The 26,090-nt window shown below is 37.9% G+C and overlaps 1 protein-coding gene across 1 annotated transcript in view; it reads right to left on the reverse strand.

Moving 5' to 3' along the window:
• Positions 1-26,090, reverse strand: part of EXOC4 (exocyst complex component 4) — a 793,839-nt gene that overhangs the window by 404,628 nt on the left and 363,121 nt on the right. Inside the window, exon 10 of the mRNA XM_024737973.1 lies at positions 14,140-14,236. Coding sequence (XP_024593741.1) covers positions 14,140-14,236 — 97 coding nt within the window. The remainder of the gene's footprint in view (positions 1-14,139; positions 14,237-26,090) is intronic.

The following is a 26,090-nucleotide window of genomic DNA, read 5'->3' on the forward strand; positions in this document are numbered from 1 at the left end:
TATAGCCAAATTACTGAGAAAAGGAAACCAACCAGTTTTTCTGTTTATCTCTAAGCTAATAAAGAGAACTGACTTACCAAATAGCATCTGCCTACTAGAGTTTTGGAGTTACAAAGTAAGGTCCTTGTGGGCAATTCTGGTATCAGACAGAAGTCCTCAGAGTAATATTTAAAAGCATCCTATTCTGTGAACAAGCAATCTGTACCTTCATATTATGGTTTAACGCTGTGAGGCTCAATCATACTATAAGTGATCCAAAGCCTATTTCTAATAGAGTCAACAATCCCTTTCTTATGATAATGCAATAATTTTTCAGACTAATGAATCATGATGTTTTTCTGAAAATGTTCAATTCAAAACAAACACAGACTCTGTAGTGCTAAGAGACTATAGGTGTTGATTTTTTAATCATTTTGTTTTGATTTTTAATTTTTGGAAGATATATCATCCTTTTCTCCTCAACATTTATTCAAGTTTGAATGAAAAGTTCCTGCTTCGGTTCAGAGTTTTGATCTTCTTGGCCGTGATGTGTTCCTTGGCCGAAACCCTAATGAGACTAAGTCTCCACGCACGCTGTCAATCATCGACATCAAATGCTGGGAGTGAGGAGAAAGTGACTTTTTATTACAGAACTCTGAGGCCCTCTTTGGGGAGAAAAAGGGGGAAATGTGGTGAATGACTTCCTTCACTTTTCCTTCTTTCTCACATGGGGAGTACTTAGAACATATTCAAAGAAATTTTTATGGTCATAATAATTAAATCAGCAAAGAAACACCCTCTCTCCTTTTTTTCTTGCTTTGGGGACACATAAGAAACGGCCACTCCAGAAGTCAAATGGACCAATCTCAATACTAAGAAAGCTTTATTCATAAGCTAAAATGAGAAACTTCTTCCTACCGTAGGATAAAATAACATAGAAAATAAGAATATGACTCCTGGCTTTTCTCCCTCTTTGAATTTCTTGTACTACAGTTATTTTACATATTAGAGTCAATTCCCCCAAACAGTAAATATCCAGCAGGGTAGGTTATTGATTATATTTATGATAAGAAAACTATTCCCGACTTGGGGTCCAACACAGTATCAGAGGTCGGCCAGAATTATTAGTATAAAATCTTAATATAAGACTCACTTCCCTGTTCCAAGGCATAATTACTGTAGTAAGGGACCTTGAAATGGCCACTCCATTAGTTTTAAGTGGTATTAATTAGGATTTATAATTTGGATCCTGTGTAACACACAGACACAAACACTGACCGGCTAAAGTTTTGGCTCTTTCTCTAAGAAATTACCAATTTGAAGATTAAAAATATGACTAAGGAGTCTTAAAGGGCACATTTTTCATTCTAGAAAGGACACAAGCAACCTCAAGTTGCTGCCAGTACGAGAAACAACTGAGCTTAAAGCTCCATTTCACAAATTAAATTCTGGCTGCATTTTAACTTCAAGACTTTTTTTTCCTTCACGGTGCCAGGAATACATTCCAGAGCCAATGTTCTCAAGTGAAAACATACAGTATTTAGACAAGCAGTAATTCGCTAGTAATGTTTCCACATAATTATTTCACACACGATAGCTAATCACGCCACGTGAGGGAAATCTCTAAGCCAGGGAATATATATTGGCCATAAAATTAAATTATCAAACTGATAAATAAAGGAAAAACGGTCCAATAAAAGACTCATTCTAAGCTGGTTCAGAGTATTAAAAAAGTCTGTTTTAGATACTTACGAAAGGGTAGCAATCTGGAACATTACCAAATCTTAGAAATATAAACACTTCCTTTCTCTTATCCCTGAAATGTTTAGCTAAAATTATTTTTCCCCAAAGTAGTGATACAATATTCAATAATTCCCCAGTCACTTACCATCAAACCTCTAAGGACTAAGGTCTTAAAAAATTATTTCATGAGGTCAGTTCCAATAGCTTCCCCACCAAACCACATTCTAGCTCTTAATACCCTCTCATGCCACTAATGGGCAGCGAGGGAGGTAGGTTAGAGCAACACCAGGGCTTCTGAGGGCATCCTCTTGCTGAGAAGCAAGGCATTACACTCAAAGCACCCCTACTTCCCACCTCTTGCTCAAAAGGAAAGGCACAGAAGGTGGTGATTCACAGTTATTAGTGAGGTTCACACAGAGGAAAGCCAGAGAAACACTCAGAGCAGGAACACCTCTCCCTGCCTTCTTCAGAAACACAAATGAGCATGGAAGAAGTCAAGTGATAAATAATCTTTAGTGGTAAAAAAGTAATGCTTCACACATGGCAGGATCTGGCAGAGCATGCTATGGAGCCAGCTCGTGAAAGGCTTAGCTATGAAATTAATTCCAGTTGGCTGGATATGAACCCTGTCACATATATTGAAAACTAGATGAAACATAACTAAACATAATGATAAAGAGCAATGAAAGTGGCGCTGGAAAAGTAATCATGAAGCTTCAGGCTTGTTTAATGATTTTGTCAATATCTGGAGAGGAGGAATTCCACGGAACCAGAAGAAACCTCAGGGGGATTTTTGCAAACCTTAGGAAGAAATTATACAAAGGGTTTGAAAATATCAGTATTTTTTAAAAGGAGAGAGGGTACTATTTTAAAATAATAAGCTCAAGAAAATGCTAAGCTAAATTTTAAACCTTAAAATTATTTTCCTTTATGAGTGGTATACTGAGACTTACACCACGACAAAAAAAGTCCACTCAATATTCACTGCAATCCACCACAGAGAAAAATCACTCATTTCTTTCTCTTCCTGATATTTAAGGCAGGCGATGGAAAGCACAGGTATATTAAGAGAAATGAATTAAGAAAAGTTAAATACTTCTATTGCTTTCCTTTCATAAATTGCTTCTGGCACTGTTTCCCCACAACTCCAAGTTTTTAACTGCTCCTCAAGCAAAATACAGTTGACTTTTGAACAACCCGGTTTGAACGGTGTGGGTCCACTTACACATGGATGTTTTTCAACAGCAAATACTACAGTACTAAATGGTCTGAGGATGGCTGGATCCCAGAAGGCAGAGGAACCTGGATACAGAGGGCTGACTGTAAGTTACAGGCGGATTAAACTCCACTTTGTTGAAGGGTCAGCTGTGTTCAACCAGCTGTTCACATTCTTTCCAGAAAAGTATAAACACTAAATGAACAAGTGAATTTTTAAAATCTGAAGAATGGATATACGTATAACTGAATCATTTTGCTGTATACCTGAAACTAGCACAATATTGTAAATCAACCATACTCCAATATAAAATAAAAATTAAATTTTTAAAAATTAATAAAGTTTCTGAATCAAACTGCTAATCATTTACTCAAACTTTTCCAAATAAACATATAGATGTGTCGACTCTTCCTCATATAAGAGTTAGGGTTAGCAAGATGATACAAACAAATGGTCTGGGTATGTTAGAATTGTTTTCCTCTCCTCTTATGGCTCCTACTCTATCATGCTGCTTTAAAATAAGGAACAAGGAATGTATCATATACATTGAGATATATGCGTTTAAAGTCAATTTGTAATAGCAACATGAAGACTAGAATATTTGAGAATATGATACTTGTCATATCTCATTGAAAAAAACAAGAGCTCACAATGGCAGGAGTCACTGGAGAAATAACGTAATGCCACGAAATACATGGAAGTGCATGCTTTCCAGAAGATAATGCCAACAGAGAATGTTCATAAAGAAGCTATTCCTGTAAGTAGCACAAGGGTTCTTGAAAGTTTTCAATTCACTTCATATCAAGATTCAAAGCTAATAGGGAGATCACAATGTTCTATTCTAAAAACACCCAAGTGCTAATTCTTTCTTGCAAAAGAGCCGTCCCTAATCTGAGTACAGAAATTTTCTTTCACATAAATTTAATTTTATTTTAAATACGCTTGAAAATTTACCTTGGGTAAATTTATATAATAAAAATTCTTAAGTTATGCAAATAATTACACCTAATTAACCAGTTAAATTCATAAAGTTTTCTTCTAAGTCAGCCCAACTATTTTCAGATGCTTATCTTTTAGAATCAAAACTAAGAGAAGGGAATAGTGATGGGACTAGGCCACCATGACAAAGTACTCTGAGGTTCTGCTCTTGACCTGGCCTGCAATGTCTCTGGGACCCAGAGCTAGCCATATTGTGTCTTTTACTCTTCATTTTTTTTTTAACAGAAAAATCCTTTTTTCTAAGCCAGCAGGAGAATTACGGTTATGAACTACTTCTGTGGAAGAGTCCTAGAGCCTGAGAAACCTCCTATTTTAAGGGTTTTGAATAGAGACACACCCTTGAAATACAGAGTAGGAGGTAAGGGCTCCAGGGTACTTTTGCCTAGGCTTTAATCCACATCAACTCTCTAGGCCTCAGGTTCCTTACCTATAAAATGAGGATAATAATAATCCCCACCACATAGAGTTGCAGTGAAGAATGAATTAGATATACAGGTTAAAGCATTTAAAACATAGCTGGGGATATCACTAGGGCTCAATAATTTTAGTTATTTTTATTATTATTTACGATACACAAGCAGATTGCAAAAGTGATACCCAGCATGTATGCTTAGATGATCAATTTCATCCCACATTACCCTAACATTCCTAGAATTCAGAATGTTTCAAAACGATTATTTACTCTTTTATATATAACCTGAAATACAAGGATCCAAGATGTATACTCATTATTCTTTCTGGGTACAAGTAGGAAACAATATTAGTGTTCCAGAAATGCAATGTTTGCACGGCATCAAACTTTTGGTGGCAAACTGGATGTGAGCAATGCTAGCAAAATCACTAGGACTGCATCAATAAACTGACTCCTTAGGACTTCAGTTAAGTTTTCTTGGAGTTTGCTGTGATAACGAGCATAGACAGCATTGATCCATTAAGGACCACGCCTGCTGCCTTAATGCCTTCCCTCAAGTAATTCAATCATGTTTGTTTGGGAGAGACTTTGAGTTATCTTAGGGACAGTCAAACACCACCTTTCTCAGGATATGCTAATATATTTAAATTACAGAGGGGCTTCCTGATTGCATTAGAAATGCATCTGTCTTCCCCTTCTTGTCTGCGCAGAGGGCATGCCACAGGCTTCATCACAACCCAATGCAAACTTCTTCTAGGCTGGGGTTGCTAATTATATTTAGAAGAACAACTGGTTTCTTTCTCAGTAGTTATTCACTATCCACCAAATAATATCTGAAACAAGTGTAGCACATATAAACATGTTTCATCCAACCCCCCGGTAAATCCCTATGTGGATGTTTAATACAAGAATGGGTTTGGTAGAGAGTCTAAAAGACTGAGAAGAAACTAAAAGGAAAAATAAATTGAAAATTTAGAAATATCAAGGCCTATTTTTCAGAGAGAGTAGAAAAAAGGAAATGAGATATAACTAATATTTGGAAGAAAAAATATCTAGTTCCCAGCAGTGCAGTTCACTTAAATTGCTAGAAACGTTTCAAAATGGCAGCAGAGGCTCCCTTCCTCTCCCCAGTCCAAACTATGAATAAAACTTCCTGCAGACTCTCCAAAGCCTATAACAAAATGCTCCTAACATTTACATCTGTAATGGTTTTTCTCCTCGAGAAAAGAGAAAATATGGGGAAATAAAAATTTTGACAGCCTTTGTGATGTTCAGTAAGTTGGAAGGATGTTTGCAAACTTCAAACCTGAGAGACTTGTTGTCGCACCTTTTCTGACAGGCGACTTTAAACAAATGTCTCACACAGGAAGTACCTGTGGTGTGTGTGCTTGGGTTTGGGGAGGGGAGGAGAGAAAGCGCTTTATGTGCTGTCATGGGAAATTATCGGTCTACCTTAAGGAGTTTTACAGATGATCATTTTAAATCAAACACAGGCAGCCTCTCAGCTAACAAAAGCACTAAAGGTAGCAAAAGAGGTGACTTCCTCTCTGCTTCATCCTCATCTCTACAATGACCTAAATAAGAATAAGTTCTCCTTAAATAACTTTACAAAACATATTTGGAAATTTTATAATTTATCTCTTTGGATATCAAATAGATATCCAAGCAAAGATCTTAAGTTTGGGCTTCCCTGGTGGCGCAGTGGTTGACAGTCCGCCTGCCGATGCAGGAGACACGGGTTCGTGCCCCGGTCCGGGAAGATCCCACGTGTTGCGGAACGGCTGGGCCCGTAAGCCATGGACGCTGAGCCTGCGCGTCCAGAGCCTGTGCTCCACAGCGGGAGAGGCCACAACAGTGAGAGGCCCGCATACCACAAAAAATAAATAAATAAATAAATAAAAAATCTTAAGTTTGAATACAATGCAACTCCCTTTCTCATCCTTATTCTGCTCCTTCTTCCCAAACATCACTAGTAATTGTAGATGTTACCATTTTCCCACGATAAGGCAGTTATTTTTCTATTCTAACATTTTCACTGGGTGTGGGTATATTAATTTCAAAATAAGACTGTGTCCTGCCCTGAGCCATCCCAAGATGATGTGTTCAGTGCTATAATGAAAATATGTCTGAAGCAAGATAACTTAAAAAATTCAAAAGGAAATCTCAAAAAATTCAAAAGGAAACTCAACTCACATCTTGCAAGGGCGGGTGAGTGTAAGACCAGTAAAAGTTGATAGAGAAGCCCAGACATGACTGAATCTGAAACAATAAAGTGTACGCCAGATAATGAAAATGAGTAGAAGGTTGGCATGGGTGGGTAGATTTTGGATAGAAATAAATAAATGTGGGTAATAGCATGACAGACCTAGGGAAAGGAAAGGTCTAGTGAGGGTCTAAAGTATAAAAGGTGAGTGTAAGAGCTGTACGGATAAGGTCAAGAAGGACTTATACTCTACAAAAAGTCATTCCGACTGCAGTAGCAGACAACAGGAAATCACAAAGAAGAGGGAAGCAGCACAATCGTTCTGGTAGCGGTATGGAAGACAGATTAGAGAAGCTTAAGTTTGGAGTAATGGGAACCAATTAGAAAGCTGAGAGAGTAAAGCAATGGCAACAGGTATGGGAAGGAGAGAATGGACATGAGACATAATTATGAAGCAGAAGTGACAAAAAATCAATGACAGTGCATGAGTCAGGTAAGGAGGATGAGAGCTTTCTAAGTGGATGCCAAGATATTTTTGGTCTGGATCACCAAAGAGCTGGAGGCATCCATCTCTCAGGACAGGCAATAAAGGAAGATTAGAAGCAGAAGAAGATTTGGCATAGGATGTAGGTATGCATAGGGGAGTAAAGGTTGGGGATGGAAAATTTAGACAGATAATTATTAGTAGTTCAGTTTTAGACCCGAACCTGCTTCCCGGACCTTTGGAGACAGTTCAGTTTGGAGATACCGTTTTGAAAGTTATAGCTAAAAATACTGAATGGGTGAGATAATGGCAGAGTAAGCAAAGAAGAGCCTAGGAAGGCTCTGTGGAGAACACGTGTTGAGTGAGCAGGTAGAGAGAAGGGAAACTTAACAAGCCTGAGAACGATGATCTGAAGAGGAACAAGAGGCCAGAGACAGTGGTGACAGAGAAGCAAAGAAGGAAAAGGTTGAAATACAAAAGCAGGATCAGTTGTGTAAAAGAGTAATGAAACCACGTAAGACAAGGCTGAAAAATACCCTTGAGATTTGGCATTGAGACGGTGACGGGTCTGGGTCAAGAGTGTGCAAATGAATGGGCAGGGTGAGAAGGGAATGAAGAGCACAGCATATACTTGAACAGCCCAGTAGTAAGGAAACAGGAAACTTAAGTGATAGGTTGGGGATGGGGGCGGGGGTGTGTGTGATATGCAGGATTAAGAAAAGAGATTTTATAAAATGGGAGAGGTTGAGCATATTTATGGGTCCCAGGGAAGGAGCCAGTAGGGAGGAAATGACTGAAGACAGAGAAGTGATAGGAGCTAACAAAAAGAACAAGATCCCAGAGGGCATGGAGGGAAATGGCACTAAGGCTAGAGGAGAAACTGCCTCTGAAAAAGGAAAGGCCACACAAAGAGATGTACCTCTACAACAAATAAATGCCTAAGAGTAAATAGGAAAAATTAAGGAAATTTAGCACTGGTGGGATAATGGACTGCTTTGTCACGGATCTTCTTCTATTCTCAAATTACTACAATGCTTTAATAAGGAACAAAGGCAAGGACAATGTCTGGCACACATGAATCGCTCAATAAATATTTGTTGAAAAAAAGGAGTAAATGAATAAAAAGTAATTAACAGAAATATATGATTAAATTGAAGAATTTTCCATGAAATTTCAGTTTATTTTAAGTACATTCAACTCCTAGTGAATGTCGGGAGTTGCATCTTGAAAAATCAACACATCAATGAAAAATATGTAAAAGAGAAAATGTAATGAATTAAGGCTTATAAAGAATAGGGCTTCCAACTTTCAGAGAAGGATGTTGGGTCCTTTTTATTCTTCAGTGAAATCCTCATTTCAATTTTCTTGAAAGCTTCAAAATAAGAAAGAAGTGTAGATTCACTCAGATGCATTTTTGAGCACTGATGCACCTCTATCAAACCCGCTCAGCATTTCTAATTTCACTTTAAAGAATCGATTTAGTAGCCTCTTTTCATACAATTTTCTTTGCCATCCTTATTTCCACTCTGACATTTAAAAAATAAATAAAATACGCAAATGAGATATTGATGGCTTTGCTGATGCCAGCAACCCAAGCAAAAACTCAGAAAACAGAGTGGCTATGACAAACGTGACTGGACAGAATATACTATATTCTAATAACCGAGTAGCTAAAGTGAAGGCCATGAAAAACGGTAATTAACAATAAGCGCAAGATAGTATAAAGAGGTTAAAAACACGTATCTTTTAATAAGCAAGAATTAAAATGCAAGACTCCAAGACCTACTAAAAGAATACTTAATATCGATCAAGTTTACTTTGTGCTTTTAAAACCTGCCTACGCACTTGCCAATGACTCATTTGCTCAAAACATTTTTACTGACTGTCCGTTATGGACCAGAACCACATGATTTACCTCCTCTCTACAATTATGGTAGAGCCTCTCAGCTGGGCCTCAGCCTGCTCATTGCTTGCTGTGATATTCCTACGTATTAATATTTGCCTGAGAATGTTGACTTAAGTTGCCAACTATCTTTCTGTGAGAAAGATAATTCTTAATTCTGGGTTATATGAATTTTACTTTTCTTAGTGTTGAAATTCTTGTTCTTTATTAAAACTGGCAAATTATGTTGGTTCTAATTATTTTTTCACTGACTGATTCATAAATCCCAAAGTCTGGGAAATACAGAGTCAATTAATTTTATCTTCCCAGGCTTTTACTTCCAAGGACACAGTATATATTCATTATCTAAGTAGTCTGGCTTCTGGGCACCCTGGCTCACCACCTAGCCCACCTAGCTAGACCACGCCCCAGCTGTCCCCACAATCTCTTACTTGCGTGGGTGGCTCCTTGGTCCCACAAGATAGGCAAGCAAAAGATTTCTTGAAAAGTTGTTTTGAAGGAGTTTAAATTGTAAGCAGGTCTTCGGACCATAAAATCCTAAAAAGTTCTCATTTACTCCAAAACAGTAATTAAATATTGTGTTTTTATAACTGCAAATTTCAGTGGTATACTGGTACAGTGACTGACATAAAGAAACCAACTACTGCTACTACTTCCAAAAACACGGTAACTGACACAGACATAATGTTACACCGAAGAAGCCAGACACCAAAGAGGACGTATTGTAGTATTCCATTCAGATGAAGTTCAAGCAAAACCCATCTACCTACAACCAAAGAAATAAGAACAATGACTACCTATGAGGGATGGCTATCAACTGTCAATAGGAGGAAATCTTCTGGGGCACCGCAAATGATCTATATCAGTGTTTCATATATTGACCTGGGTCATGGTTACCTTTTGGGACACATATGTAAAAATGCATACAAGTATATGAAAATATACATGTAAGGATTTAGACACATTAATGTATTAGGTCGGCCGAAAAGTTAGTTCTGGTTTTTCTGTAAGATGTTCAGAAAAACCTGAATGACCTTTTCGGCCAACTCAGTATGTCATATCCCAATAAGAATGAAAAAGAAAAAAAAAAAAGAAGATTAGCTTTCAAAATATTTACAGATTTTGAATTCATAGAGCCCAATTAAGTAAAATACTTCAATATTCTTTCACTAAGGAGCAATATCCTAGAGACTTTCTGGCATTACACTTTTTTCTTCTTGCTATGTGTCAAATACTTTCTTACCCATTTACAAGGTGATAGCTTACAGGAATAGGCTTTAAAGAATACTCAATGAGTTTAATAATAATAATCACTAAGTAATTAAAATTCTCCCAGAAGTACTGAAAACTACTCACTCAAGGACATCAAAAACTCCAGTATCTATTTCAATTGCAAAAGAAAAGAAAGGGCAAACCCAGCATTTCCAAGTTCAAAACCAATGCTCTTACCAAAACATTAAATTAAGGTAATTAAACATTAAACCTTCTCTTATGGTACTTCCACCTTGATTCTTTAAATCTGTTGTTCTTGCTTCTCTTGCTTGAATCAAAGAACACTCCTCTCTCACTTATTAAATAATAAAGTCTCAAAAAATTACTGTGCTTAGTTTGAGGCTTCTTTTTGTTTGTTTGTTTGTTTTTAACGACAAAAGGAAAATTAAAAGGGTTTCTTGACCATGAAATGGAAAATATTTCACTTGCTGTACGACGTGTTTAAAAAAAAATAGTAGGCAGTATTAATAATTAAATGTTCAAATGACAATTACTGAATGTAAGAAAGTTGATAATGACCAAGCAAGAGCCCTGTAACAAAGTATGCAAAGCAGAAATAAGAGAACAAAATGGACGCGGGGAGGGGGTGTTTTCTGAGAAGCAAAGGGAAGGGTAAGATAAAATACAGAGAAACAGTGTATAGCCAACACCCAGAAGGAATATAAGTTATTAAAGGGAGAGACCACGTTTTTCCTCTAGGTATTCCTATGTTATTTTTGATACCAAATTACATTATCAATTTAGGTTTCAAAATCAGATGTAAATGGGCCTCCAGCTGGATGGAAACATATTTCACTGAACGCTGAATAAGCATATATTGGCTACTGCAGTCCAAGACAAATACATGTTCAGAATACATAAAAAGCAACACACCAATTATGTAAACATTTTGCTCTGAAAAGAATCTCCTCTACAGTCTTTCATATGTACGCTTCCAATCATTTTAATTGACCATTAGAAAATGTAATTGATAATGAGAAGAAAATCTGCAACTAGAATATCAGCTTAAATCTAGGTCAAAATCATGGCAGCAGTCATGATGATTTTAGGTTTACTTGAAAATATAGTTTTAGTCCCATATTAGCTTTACAGCAGAAAGAAGCAAGCATGCCTTCTTTTTGCCTTAAGAGTCACTGTAAGGGTTAACTTATAATCACATGTACCAGTTACTGGCACAAGGAAAAAAAAAAAAGGAAAATACAAAAACAGGAGCAGAGAAGAAAAAAAGACAGACAGTAGAAGGAACTCCATTGTAGAGATTCTAATAATTGCTCTACGTACAGTCATGGTCTGAGTGTCTCCCTTACTCTGTCGGAAAGAAGAAAGCCAAAGCTGTAATGACACAGCCTTGGTCAGCTAGGCCTTGACCTGGTCAGTGATAACCATGAGCACTAAACTGAAACATAAAAAAGGAACCCAAGCTGCAGAATATATTACAAAGAATTCCAATCATGTATTTAAAGAATGTTGACCTCACAATTCAGCATCTTGTTAACTGCATCTTTTGATTAAGCATCTCTAGGAACGATACTGTCTTCCAAGGAAAACTTCCCTATTTTTGAATTGCCTGACTCATTAGAAAATTCTCATTATGTACAGTCAAATCTCTCTACCATCCAACCAACTAACTAGCTCTAATCCAGATTTAGAAAAAAACAAAACCACTTTACTTCTTTTAAGTGGCACATATATTTGAAATTAGATATCAAATCCTCTGTTTTTCACTAAGATTTTCAGTTCTTCCTACTGTTTCTCATAAGGACCGGCCTACCCTTTTCTGCTAACTAGACTGGCTTCTCTTACCTCTCTTCACATTGTTGCTGAAATGTGCATTGACATGTTGGCTGGAACCGTGACTGACCCTCCAATTTACTCCATTAATATAAAATTACCAGTTACTTGCAATCAGTGTTCAGGCATGTATCACACAACATATTTTGAAAATACAAAAGTAAGAGAAAGCTTAGAAAAAAAATTTATAATCTCCAAACGTTACTTAGTTTGAAGACTAAAAGCATCTAACATTTATTATATAAATTCCAAAGCAGTGACTCAAACGTGGGGTTTGAAATCTAAATACACCGCCACTCAAGTGCTTCACAGGCCTTCACAGGTCAAACAGTTTGAAAAGATAGCAATATTTTTCATAATTCTGAGGACAAGGAAAAAAACATTGTGTCATAAAAATGCGATAAGACAGCAAAATTTCCTCCCATGCGTGAATAATGTATGACCTACAATGTTATTTGCTAGACTGTCTAATCACCAGCATCTTTCAAAATGTCTATATAAGCTTTAGCTCGTTAAGTACAAACATGTATCGGTATAAAAATATCACATACCTGTGAACACTCAGAATAATATTCTGCCAAATGCCAATGCACACATCAAACTGACATGGGTGGGCCAACTTTTGTGCATTTCTCAAGGATAAAAAATATTCGGAAAAGAAATACAGAATTACTTCACTCTATGACATTCACGCTAACTCCAATAATCAAAAACACACACGCACGCTATCTACCTATCAATCTATCTACCTAGGTAGATGAATTAATATTAATCTATCTACCTAGGTGATTAATTAATTATAAATCAATTAATTAATATTATATTGTATATCTATGTCCCCAAAGTACCCTTTTTTGTTGTACTCAAAAACATGTAACATGTAATTTGGGCTTCCCTGGTGGTGCAGTGATTAAGAATCCGCCTGCCAATGCAGGGGACATGGGTTCGAGCCCTGGTCGGGGAAGATCCCACATGCTGTGGAGCAAATGAGCCTGTGCACCACAACTACTGAGCCTGTGCTCTAGAGCCCGCGTGCCACAACTGCTGAGCTCATGAGCCTAGAGTCTGTGCTCCACAACAAGAGAAGCCACCACAATGAGAAGCCCGCGCACCGCAACTAAGAGTAGCCCCTGCTCGCCGCAACTAGAGAAAGCCCGCGTGCAGCAACAAAGACCCAACGCAGCCATAATGAATAAATTAAAAGAAACACACACATGTAATTTACCATTTCTTAACCTTTTTCAGGTGTGCAGTACAGAAGTGTGAACTACATGCACATTATTGTGTAACATCTGTAGGACTTTCTCATCTTATAAAACTGAAACTTGAGATCCACTGAATAACCACACCCCTTCCCTGCGCCCCCCCGCAAAAGTACCTTTTTAAAGGTATTTAGGGCTTAGAAGGTTTTTAAATGGAAGTATCACAGATTCTTATTTTCTTAAATCACAGTATCACAACAAACTGAGCATTTTAATAGATTTCATTCTCATCACTAACAAGTTTTATCCTTCAATATATAAAACCACATATTTGATTGATATAATGCCTTTCAGTTTTTGTAAATCATATTTGTTCAGAGACCTGCCAGTTCTCAAAGGATATCTGAGTCATTAGTTTAAAACAGACAGATCATGGTGCTGCTCTTTTTTCCTGTAAAGGGCCAGTAAGTAAATATTTTAGGCTGTGTGAGGCATATGGATTCTGCTGCAAATATTCAACTCTGCAAATAGAGCCCCCAAACTGTTATGGGCAATACATAAATGGATGAGCCTGACTCTGGCAATAAAAATTTATTTAGAAAAACAAGGGACAGGCTAGATTTCTCCTGTGGGCCATAGTTTGCCAACCCCTGAAATAGTTAAGGGATAGTGACAAGGAACAGGACAGGGACAGGGAGTAGTTAAGAAAGAAAATCAAATAAATGTATCTATGAAGAATTACTCCTGAGACCAAGTAGCTACTTAGTAGGGTTGACATTAATTTTCTATTGACGAACTTTGATTGTGAGGTCCTATAAAATGGAAAAAGTTCTTTTTATGACTTGTTTCAATGCTGACTGACCTACTGGCATTCAGTACATTAGCATAAATAATGAAAATATTGATCTTCAGTAAGTACATAGGATTTGACTTACCTTAATAATGGATGGAATATGACAGTAATATTTCTGGCTCCAGGTTTGCAGACAAATTTTGTTCCTCCACCTTCAATTAAGTTGTCATCAGGACCCCCTTTCAGAAAAAAAATAAAAGAGACATTAGCTTATCAGAACTTTTGCAAAGAAATAAGCCTATCAGATGTATGTTACACTATCACAGGGAAGATCCTTTGAAAACAGCTGCCTTTAATATTTACAAAATTATTTTATTTTGAATGACTTGATTCAGTCTTTCTCATTAAATAAGCAATGGATTCGCATTTTCACTCTGGAGTGAGAACATGGAAGCACAGTTAAGAATAACTGTATATGTAAAGAAACAATGCAAGGGTACAACCCAGTTACGGTTAAAATTTTGATCTCTTATCACCACTGTCAACCTTGTACAGCGTGAAAACTTCAGGGGAGGGCTTCCCTGGTGGCGCAGTGGTTGAGAGTCTGCCTGCCGATGCAGGGGGACACGGGTTTGTGCCCCGGTCCGGGAAGATCCCACATGCCGCGGAGCGGCTGGACCCGTGAGCCATGGCCGCTGAGCCTGCGCGTCCGGAGCCTGTGCTCCGCAACGGGAGAGGTCACAGCAGTGAGAGGCCCGCGTAACACAAAAAAAACAAAAAAACAAAAAAAACTTCAGGGTTAGGAAGAAGAAGTGCCATTCAGGCTTGTCTAGGGCTCGAAAGGTTGCAGCAGAGGCCCACATGAACCTAACCAAGCATATTTCATCAAATCTAAGACCTCACTAATTGTAAGATACACTACTGTTTTAAGTAACACTAAGAAAAAAAAATCCTGCTAACTACAGTATACAATGCTTCCTTATTATTTGGAATCTTTTTTTTTCTCTTATTGGAAAGTTCTTTACAGTTTAAATATACAGAACTAGGTTAAATAATTCATAAATAGGTAAGTGTAAGGATTTATTAAGGTTTTTAAGATAAAGAGGTATTTAGCCAAAATCTCTCATACACATATAATAAGGAAACCTAAGAAAAGTGAGTTGGTTAAGGTATTCTTAAAACTATTTAATATTCAGAGTCCAGCTCTTCTGAATGGCTCAGAGTTGTCACTATCTTTGTTTTCTGAACAATTTCACTAAGTGGATTTCTTGAAGGAGTACATCCAGTATTTTACTCCAAGCTGCTGATACCAATTCTGCAAGGTTTAGTGTCGACATGTTCTTGATACTATTAGAAGGTTTAAAGAGAAGGTGTTCTTACAACCACCAAGATTAATACTCTTTCGTCAAATGGTCCTTAAGAGGTTCACTAATTGAAATACTGAAGGGTCATGATGTGAAGAATAACCACTCAGCTCACACGAACTGAGGCAAAAACAACTCATTATGACTATCTTCCGGCCGACAGCCATTAAGATGTCACTGATCTAAGATATATCCTAATTTCAGAGTTTAGAATGTGACAAATGTACGTCCTGGGGTGTTGGGAGAAATGTTCCCCCGCCCCCCCCTTCATGTTTCTATGCATTAGGATGAAGCTCAATTAAAGTAATCCCTGGCCTCTGTCCATCTTTTACCCACTCAAGGGAAGTGAACTAACTCCTTTGGTAACATTGAGAAGAAATAGCTGGGCATGCAGAGCTCAGTAGCCCCCTTATTCCACTTTAGAAACCAGAATGCCTATACAAAGTCAGCATTGTCTCACCAAGTTCAGCAATGAAGGTCCTACCTTGTCAGAGAAGGATGAAGTAGTCCAGTACCTTCTATAAGTAAGTAAATTTGTCTAATTTTGATTTTCAGTCAGCAAACTCATCTGGCTCTCTTAACTAGGCTACATCTTTCAGTCTAGCTTATATCAACATAAAAGTGGTATTTCATCTTCCATTTACTTACTTACATTATTTCATAATAGTGTCAGAACTCTGACAGGAAAGGTAGATGCTATTTAATAGACTTTCTCAAAACCCTAACAATCTACACTTACTGCACTTATTTTTGCTAAATTAAAGTTTCTTTTTAATTATAGTTCTCTGCATGATACCAAACATAAATCTCACCTGATATATTATCTGCCTTAATGGTCTCTGAGGTATCTTGGAAATTGACTGATAAAAACATGTGAAGCTTTAGAAATCCATAGCCTGGATCGTCAAGACTTCCCAGAGGCATCAGAGTCTAGACAAATCCCACTTGGCTCAGTCGTTTCCACCAACTAATCAAAGGATGTATTTTCTTAAGAAAAACAGAAACTGTAATGGCATGTACAGCTCTAGATTCAAAATCATGAGCTGTTTGTTCTCATTTGGAAAAAAATCCTCTTGTATTATTATATTTGCATTGGAGATATGTGTTCTGCTAAGTCAGTGGTTTTTACTCAGTTAAAAGGAAAGCGAGAGGAGAGCATCAACACTACAACAGGCACTACTCCTTTAATAAAAATCTTCCTCAAAAGGTCACATGGTGTGGTTACAAACAAAAAATAAAGAATAAAAATAACTTCTTTACTAACACTTCTCTTCCTAAGATCGTAAAATCGAGTCAGAATTGAATCACCAAGGCAACGTGCACGTGTCGAAGAAATCAGGTTATATTCTGCACTCCAGGAACAACATAAATGATTTCCCACAAAATACACAAATCTACACACAAAAAATAAGGTACTTTATCTACTCAATATGAGCACATCTTTAAAGGACAGATATGAGTTGGACTGCATGATCTCTAATGGTTTCTAAAAGTTCTGGTGTTTTCTGATTTTAGATACTCAATAATTAAATACAGGCCTGACTACCCCAGCTCCAAACTCGCATCTTCATGCACACTGAACACACTGTATGTATGACCACCTCAATGCCTTGGTCCACACTGGGCTCCATCTGGGGAGACCTCTCCCCTCCTACCATTCCTTTAGGGCCCAGGTCTACACCTAAACTGTCAAGTGCCCCTCTCCCAATGTCCAAAACTCCACTAACAGTGACTTTATAAAATAAACCACATAACCTTAACATAGGTCTTTTCTCTTACTGTCACTTGTTTTCTAGTTCTTATGTAACCACCTCCCCACTTGGAATGTAACATCCCAGAAAGTACTTATTAAAAAATATATATTTGGTGAATGAATGAAGGAAGAAACGATGACCTAACTCAGTAGAATGTTATTAGAATTAGATGAGAAACTATATGTGCAAGTCCTTGGTGAACTGCCAAGAACCTAACAAATGTCAGCAATGCTCTCTGCATCCCTAAAGGCTTACAGCTAGTAGATGTGCTTCGTCAACTTTTGTTGATGACAATCACATGGGAAACACAGATAACAAAAACTAAAGATGCAAAATACCAAAAAGAAGGCAAAACAGCCACTAGAAATGTCAGTGGGAGGAAGATTTGGCTGTGAAAATAAAGGCACGATGACAACGCATCAAGCTAGAAACTAATAGCTTCATTTGTTCTAAATCTGTGTTAGCTACATAAAGGCTATTACCGATTCACACAGTACGGTTAAACTAATTAAGAAGTAAAGATTGGGGCTTCCCTGGTGGCGCAGTGGTTGAGAGTCCGCCTGCCGATGCAGGGGACACGGGTTCGTGCCCCGGTCCGGGAAGATCCCACATGCCGCGGAGCGGCTGGGCCCGTGAGCCATGGCCGCTGAGCCTGCGCGTCCGGAGCCTGTGCTCCACAACGGGAGAGGCCACAACAGTGAGAGGCCCGCGTACCGCAAAAAAAAAAAAAAAAGTAAAGATTGGGCATACTTATTAAAAAGAAAAGAAAAATTCCCCTTCCTACCTCAACCTACAACCAAAATTCCATCTACAGGAACCTTGTAGAGGTTGCATCAAATGCAACACTGCATTCGATGTGATTTCCTCTTCACAGACTACAAGTCCAAATCTAGCTAACTAAATTACTAATAAACAGCACCAACCCAGTGAAAATAGTTCTTGAAAATAAAGCTGTCAGGACCACAAGTAAAGGTCATGGCCAAAGACTGTATGGTCTGCGAGTCTCCATCCTCTGAGGTTTATTCTAGCTTTTCAATATTCTGCATGAGAAATGCTTTTCCAAGCCCGTTACCAAGTGCCATCAACACTGCATTTGATGCGATTCCCTCTTCACAGACTACAAGTCCAAATCTAGCTAACTAAATAACTAATAAACAGCACCAACCCAGTGAAAATAGTTCTTGAAAATAAAGCTGTCAGGACCACAAGTAAAGGTCATGGCCAAAGACTGTATGGTCTGCGAGTCTCCATCCTCTGAGGTTTATTCTAGCTTTTCAATATTCTGCATGAGAAACAAAACTCGCCCCTCCTCACACGCCTTCCGTTAATCAAGTAATCTGGGAGCTGCCGTCATGAATGTTCTTAGGGAACATGTTGCTCAGTCCTGAGAAGAGCAGGGAATGGGCCGGTGCAGCTCCCTCCCCTTCATTCATTATGCTCACAGTAATCCCTGCTGTCCCAGGCCAGGTGACAGGCACCAGAGAAAATGCTGAAGGATGATGGATGGCTGGAAAGAAAGGGGAACTGACAGCCATATTACAAGTAGAATATATGTTGTTCAGAAAGGAGGGGACAAAATGCTCCAGTCATATTTCCTGGTCCTAACAAGGAGCACAATGGCTGACGGGCTCCCTCAGGTGACTGGCAAAAGGCACCAGGGCCACCCAGTGACTGCGGGGATGACAGCATCTTAGTGCGCACAGGCTAGATCCTTCTTTTAGAATTTATTTACTTATAAGTCATTAGCTCCTAAACTTATATATATTCCTTGATTTTTCCCAGCTAGAATTTGATGGAGTTTATAATTAACAGTCATGTTCATATAACACACAAAAAAACCCAAAGGATCAGAAAGAAATGTTCTCCCTGAGAGGACTACATACCGTACAGTGGGAAGAATGAAAAAGATTTGGGTCAGACCTCGGATCTCTACTTATTAGTAGTATAAGTATGATAAAAATATTTAAATTCTCTGAGTCTCAACTTTCCCATTTATGAAACACAGATTGCAATAAACTCTTTCAGAGACTTGTGGTGATGTTTAGGTAAGATAACGTACGCCAGGGCATTCAGTACAGAATGTGACACATGGTACATCTCAAGTAAATGACTGTCTACTTTTTCCCTTTAGAATTACCAAGCAGTTAAGAATCTAAATGATCACACACACTCTCTCTCTCTCTCTCTCTCTCACACACACACACACACACACATATCATTGGCACATAAACTGAAAAAACAAAAGATTCAAATTCAAAAAATGTTATACTTGCTACTTTAGGCAACAACATACTAGTCAATATCATTAGTGAGACCAATTAAAACACTTTTGTCTTATTTTAGGGTCAATAGAATTGCAGTGAAATTTTTTAAAATTGCTGAGAATACTTAGAGCCTGACAACAGGGAATTAGTCTTTCTCTTAATTTTTCAGTTAAAAAAATCAATATTAAATGTATAAATGTTAAAATTACGCATGCTCTGTGCCAAGAGCTTAGATGAAAATAGTATAGAATTTGATGGCCACTTTTGTTGAACCACAGAAAGCAGTATGCCTCATCTGACATTTTTAATGTGTTCTGGATGTAAAGTTGGCCTTTCCACATAAAAAAGAACCACAGTGAAGGTGAACTTTCTTTTTTTAACATCTTTATTGGAGTATAATTGCTTTACAATGGTATGTTAGTTTCTGCTGTATAACAAATGAATCAGCTATACATATACATATATCCCCATATCCCCTCCCTCTTGCGTTTCCCTCTCACCCTCCCTATCTCACCCCTCTAGGTGGTCACAAAGCACGGAGCTGATCTCCTTGAGCTATGTGGCTGCTTCCCACTAGCTAGCTATTTTACATTTGGTAGTGTATATATGTTCATGCCACTCTCTCACTTCGTCCCAGCTTACCTATCCCCCTCCCTGTGTCCTCAAGTCCATTCTCTACATCTGTGTCTTTATTCCTGTCCTGTCCCTAGGTTCCTTAGAACCTTTTTTTTTTTAGATTCCATGTATATTTGTTAGCATACGGTATTTGTTTTTCTCTTACTTCACTCTGTATGACAGTCTCTAGGTCCAACCACCTCACTACAAATAACTCAATTTCATTTCTTTTTCTTTTTTTAAATCAATTTTATTTATTTTTGGTTGCGTTGGGTCTTTGTTGCTGTGCGCGGGCTTTCTCTAGTTGCGGAGAGCGGGGGCTACTCTTTGTTGCGGTGCGCGGGCTTCTCATTGCAGTGGCTTCTCTTGTTGTGGAGCATGGGCTCTAGGTGCACAGGCTTCAGCAGTTGTGGCTCGCGGGCTCTAGAGCACAGGCTCAGTAACTGTGGCACATGGGCTTAGTTGTTCCACGGCATGTGGGGTCTTCCAGGACCAGGGCTTGGGCTTAGTTGTTCCATGGCATGTGGGGTCTTCCAGGACCAGGGCTTGAACCCGTGTCTCCTGCATTGGCAGGCAGATTCTTAACCACTGTGCCACCAGGGAAGTCCAATTTCGTTTCCTTTTATGGCCGAGTAATACTCCATTGAATATATGTGCCACATCTTCTTTATCCATTCACCTGTCGATGGACACTTAGGTGGCTTCCATGTCCTGGCTATTGTAAATAGTGCTGCAGTGAACACTGCGGTACGTGGCCCTTTGAATTATGGTTTTCCACATAAAAAAGAACCACAGTGAAGGTGAACTTTTTTTTGATTAAAGTATAAATAATTTACAATGTTGTGTTAGTTTGAAGTGTACAAAGTGATTCAGTTATATATATATATATTCTTTTTCAGATTCTTTTCTATTATAGGTTATTACAAGCTGAGTATAGTCCCTTGTGCTATACAGTACGTCCTTGCCGTTTACCTATTTTATACATAGTAATGTGTATCTGTTAATCCCAAACTCCTAATTTATCCCCTTGCCCCTCACCCCCACTATCCCCTTTGGTAACCATAAGTTTGTTTTCTCTGTTGGTGAGTCTATTTCTGATTTGTAAATAAGTTCATTTGCATACTTTTTAAAGATTCTACATATAAGTGACATCATATGATATTTGTCTTTGTCTGACTTACTTCACTTAGTATGCTAATCTCTAGGTCCATCCATGTTGCTGCAAATGGCATTATTTCATTCATTTTTATGGCTGGAAGGTGAACTTTTCTATAGCAAATATTCTGCTTCACAAATACTTTCTAAGGATTATGAAAATACATACAGGACTTCCTTGGTGGCACAGTGGTTAAGAATCTGCCTGCCAATGCAGGGGATGCGGGTCCAAGTCCTGGTCCAGGAGGATCCGACATGCCACTGAGCAACTAGGCCCGTGCGCCACAACTACTGAGCCTGAGCTCTAAAGCCCACGAGCCACAACTACTGAAGCCCTCGCACCTAGAGCCTGTGCTCCGCAACAAGAGAAGCCACCGCAATGAGAAGCCTGCGCACTGCAATGAAGAGTAGCCCCCACTCACCACAACTAGAGAAAGCCTGCACACAGCAACAAAGACCCAATGCAACTAAAAGTAAATAAATAAAAATAAATAAATTTTAAAAAAAGAAGAAGAAGAAGACAAAATACTTATTCTTACCCTCAAATGACTTACTATTACAGACAAGTCAAGCAAATCAGGATTGGTGATGATATTCTACAGCTATTGGATCTGGGAAGAAAATCCAGGCAACAAGCCCCTTTGAGGAAAGGATCATCTTTTGGACTCAACTCTTACCGAGTGTGTAATTATTATCAACAATACTTTTCACATAATGTTGTTCATAGATGTAACTCTTGTGCCTAGAATAATTTCTGGCACATCATAAGCACTTGGCAAATGTTTATTAAATAAATATATGAATAAGCATGGATATCACAGCGAACTATATTCAATATATTATAATAACCTATAATGGAAAATAATCTCAATACATATGTATGTAACTGAATCACTTTGCTATATGCCTGCAACTAACACAATATTGTAAATCAACTATACTTCTTAAAAAAATACATGAAGCTGGGACAAAGTGAGAGAGTGGCATGGACTTACATATACTACCAAATGTAAAATAGATAGCTAGTGGGAAGCAGCTGCATAGCACAGGGAGATCAGCTCGGTGCTTTGTGACCACCGAGAGGGGTGGGATAGGGAGGGTGGGAGGGAGACACAAGAGGGAGGAGATACGGGGATATATGTATATGTACAGCTGATTCACTTTGTTATAAAGCAGAAACTAACACACCATTGTAAAGCAATTGTACTCCAATAAAGATGTTTAAAAAAATAATTAAAAAATTTAAAAATACATGAATAAGCAAATGAACAAACAACAAATGATAAAGAATATCTCTTTTAGACCAATTGAATTCTAAGTACAAACCACACAGGACCAAGCAGTTGTATTTTGCATAGAGTTTGCTCACTGAGGAATCCATGTTTCAATAAAGTGCTGAAAAAGTATATTGATTAAGATGTTATTTGTAGCAGACAATCTTCCAAATAGAAACAAATTAGTTATTCCCACTATAAGTAAATGGCTTGCCTATATTTCAATGCTCAATTATATTTTATTCCTGAATAGCCTAATGTTATATAATTAAGACAGGCGTAATGTATTACACAGGGAGTAAAAAGAAGGTTAAGAGGGGGGAAGGGGACTGATATTTATTAAACATTGACTAGGAAACTGGTGTTTGTATTCACTTAATCCTAATAATACCCCTGTAATATTATTACCTAACACAGATGAGGAAATGGAGACTCGTGAGGGGCTTAGGGGGATGTGTTTTGCTCAAGGTCCCACACATGGTAGGTTCAGTGTTCAAACAATTTGTTCCCAACTGTATATACTACAATGTGCTTAATATCATTTTATGGTCCCAAGAAATTCATAGGTTGAATCAAATGATGTAGATGATGGGTGACAGAGGAAATTTCTAAAATAGAGAGCAGTTAAGCCCTGATTTTACAGTGGTTTGACATGTAATATGCACTTTCCATGTAATCAACACTAAATACCACGGTTGGTTATCCAAGTCAAGGCACACAAAGCCTCTTTGACCAAAAATGTAGGTGAAGCTTAAGAAAAACAACATTCTACGGATAAAACGCTCATGTAGACAATGTTTCTGGAGGAAACACATTTAATGGTCCAACTGAGGCCAAAAATAACACTTTCTAATACAGTCGCAGCAGCAAGAAGCAGAACTCCACTTTCCCCCCTTTCTCCAGACTTGCCAGTAGAGGATATAAGGGGCCCTCTAAACCCACTCTACTGGTGAGGACTCCTTGGAGGTCCAGGAACATGAAGGTAGAAGAACAAGGGCTGGGACCTTCAGGGAGGGAACTCGGATAATCTGCCTGTATTAATACCTAAAACACTGATATAAGCTGATTTTTTTTCTGTTTCTCCTTTTAAGTAAAAAATTCGAATAGCCCTTCTTTGCTTCTGCTTCTACTGTTACTACAGGTCGGTTCTACATGTCTATTCTTTTGAGACCCATACAGTATTTTATGGTTTTTTACTTTAGTAACAAAGGAAAAAGGAAAGATGAGGGAAAATGACTGGAAGTTTGGCATTGACATGTACACACTGCTATATTTAAAATAGATAACCAACAAGGAGAGCACAGGAAACTCTGCTCAGCAGTCTGTGATAACCTAAATGGGAATGGAATTTGAAAAAGAATAGATACATGTATATGTATAACTGAATCACTTTCCTGTACACTGGAAACTAACACAACATTGTCAACCAACTATACTCCACTATAAAATAAAAATTTTAAAAAATAGACAAAATACAGTGATACTATCATCACAAAAAAATGTTTTGAAAAGTCTCAAAGGTCTCACAATAAAATAAGCAGTTCTAGTGTGTAAATTTAGTTAATTTTTTTCTTTTAACATAAAACCTTGTTTGTATTTTTTTCAGCTTTATTGAGGTATAATTAACGAAACTGTAAGATATTTTAAGTTTACATTGTGATAGTTTGATACACATACCCACTGTGAAAGGATTCCTCCCCATCCAAAGTAACACAGCCATAGTTTCATATTTTTTGTAAGAACATTTAAGTTTCATTCTCTTAGCAAATTGCAATTATACCATACTCTTGTCTCTAATAATGTTGTCCTCTGTAATTCTTGAAAATACTGAAGCATGAATTTTGGGCTAATAACTTAATATGAACCCATAACTTAATATGAACCCATAACTTAATATGAACATGGCAAACCCTGTGAGAAAAGCAAATGATGGCAGTGGGTTCTTTTGGTACTCAAAAATTATAATAAAATAGGGATGACATGCATCACTCAAGATACCATTATTCCCTGTCATAAGCATTGTCAGTCGTTGCCAGCTGAACCAGAATCCACGGGTGTTCTAAGCAGCCGACAGTTGTTAGGAGTTGAAACTTACCAACCCTTCGAACAAGAAAAACCACATCTTGCTCAACATTCTACACTCATCAAATCCAAAACTAAACCAAAACAATCAAATAAACAAAATGCTCTCCTGGGCATTGTCACAGTACTTTTATTATACAAAATGAGTCTCTTGGGGGGGCATGAAAAAGCAAAGAATTAGGAGTTCCTGATGAGCAAATTCATGCTCAATTTCTTTAGTGGGGTGTAGGCTTAAGGTGAGTGGGGCTGAAATAAGCTAATCTTTGAAAGGAACGGGAGAAAAAAAACACTGATGAAGGAGTCCTTGATAATCCTATACTGCTGAGGGCCCAGGTGAGATGAAATAACTGGAATTTACAGCAACAGCATATAATATGGAACATTCTAGAGCAGAAATAAGTGTGGAGAAGAGAGACTTGGAGAGCCAGAGTTAAGGACTTACCAGCTGGATGTGTGAGAAGGCAACCGGGAAAAAAAAGAGTTGAAGGTTCTGGTAAGAAAAACAATTCATGTGATTAACCACAGATGGGTCAAGGCTTGATAAGAAAAGAAGGGAAGTTTGAAAGAAACTTGAATAAAGTATATGGCAGAAGCTGACACTTGAGGGTCTCTATAAGGTAAAAAAACATTCGAGGCTGGAGTGAGAGGGAGAGACTTGAAAGGAACAGGAGGCCATAGAGAGGGACATACTGAGAATTGTTTCTGTCCTCACTTCCCCTGCGGTCACAAACACAGGAAGCCCTCCCCTGAATTAGAAATGGGGTGGTGAACGTGGGGGGCAGTTAAGTTTGATGTTTGGTAGTTAAAGAATTAGGCAGCAGCAAAGTTTGGGAGTGGGGGTAAGACTGAGTAATGAAAGAAAGAAAGGAAATCCCACGGATCTGAGCCCAGAGGGAAAAGGGAAGTTCCTTTTCGTTCTCCCTAGAGTCACTCATAGGTATAAGGTATAACGTAGGGGAAGACCATCTAAATTAGGGACTGCCCAGCGATGGATCATTGTGAGAAGGACAAACCACATGTGTCTTGAAGCATAAAGAACAGTAGAGTATATGCAAGTGCAGTATCTTATTTTTTGGAAATTTCAATGTGAGCAGGCTGCTAGGAAGCAAATAACTCATCTGAGTTTTGTTTCAAGTAAGACAATCTCTCCTACATTTTCGGTTAAAGACCATGAATAATTCTTATAAAGAAATAAAAATCGTATCTTGTAGTTCAAGAACGGAATACATTCTAGCTCCTAAGTAACAAGTGAAATTTATAACAATCTATTATTTTGGGGGTGATCTCTTGATTTAAAAAAGAGAAGGAAAAAAAAAAAAAAAAAAACAACAGTTCAGTTATCTTCCTAACAAATGAGAAGAGGTTTTGGAGGATGGGATGACAAGAAACAAAGAGAAACGAAGCAACAATTTTTAAGGTTAATAATAGCTCATCCTGAGCCATCTGTAAAATGTTCACCTGGAGCTCTTCATGAGCATAAGTCAAAAAAAGTTCCATTAGTAACAGTACTGACAGTTTCTGTAATGGAGTCTGAGATGGCATGTTCTGTGAAGAGCATAGCGTGAAGTATGACCAATTACTAAAG

Source organism: Neophocaena asiaeorientalis, unplaced genomic scaffold (genome assembly GCF_003031525.2).
Source record: "Neophocaena asiaeorientalis asiaeorientalis breed wild unplaced genomic scaffold, Neophocaena_asiaeorientalis_V1.1 scaffold364, whole genome shotgun sequence".
NCBI lineage: Eukaryota > Metazoa > Chordata > Mammalia > Artiodactyla > Phocoenidae > Neophocaena > Neophocaena asiaeorientalis.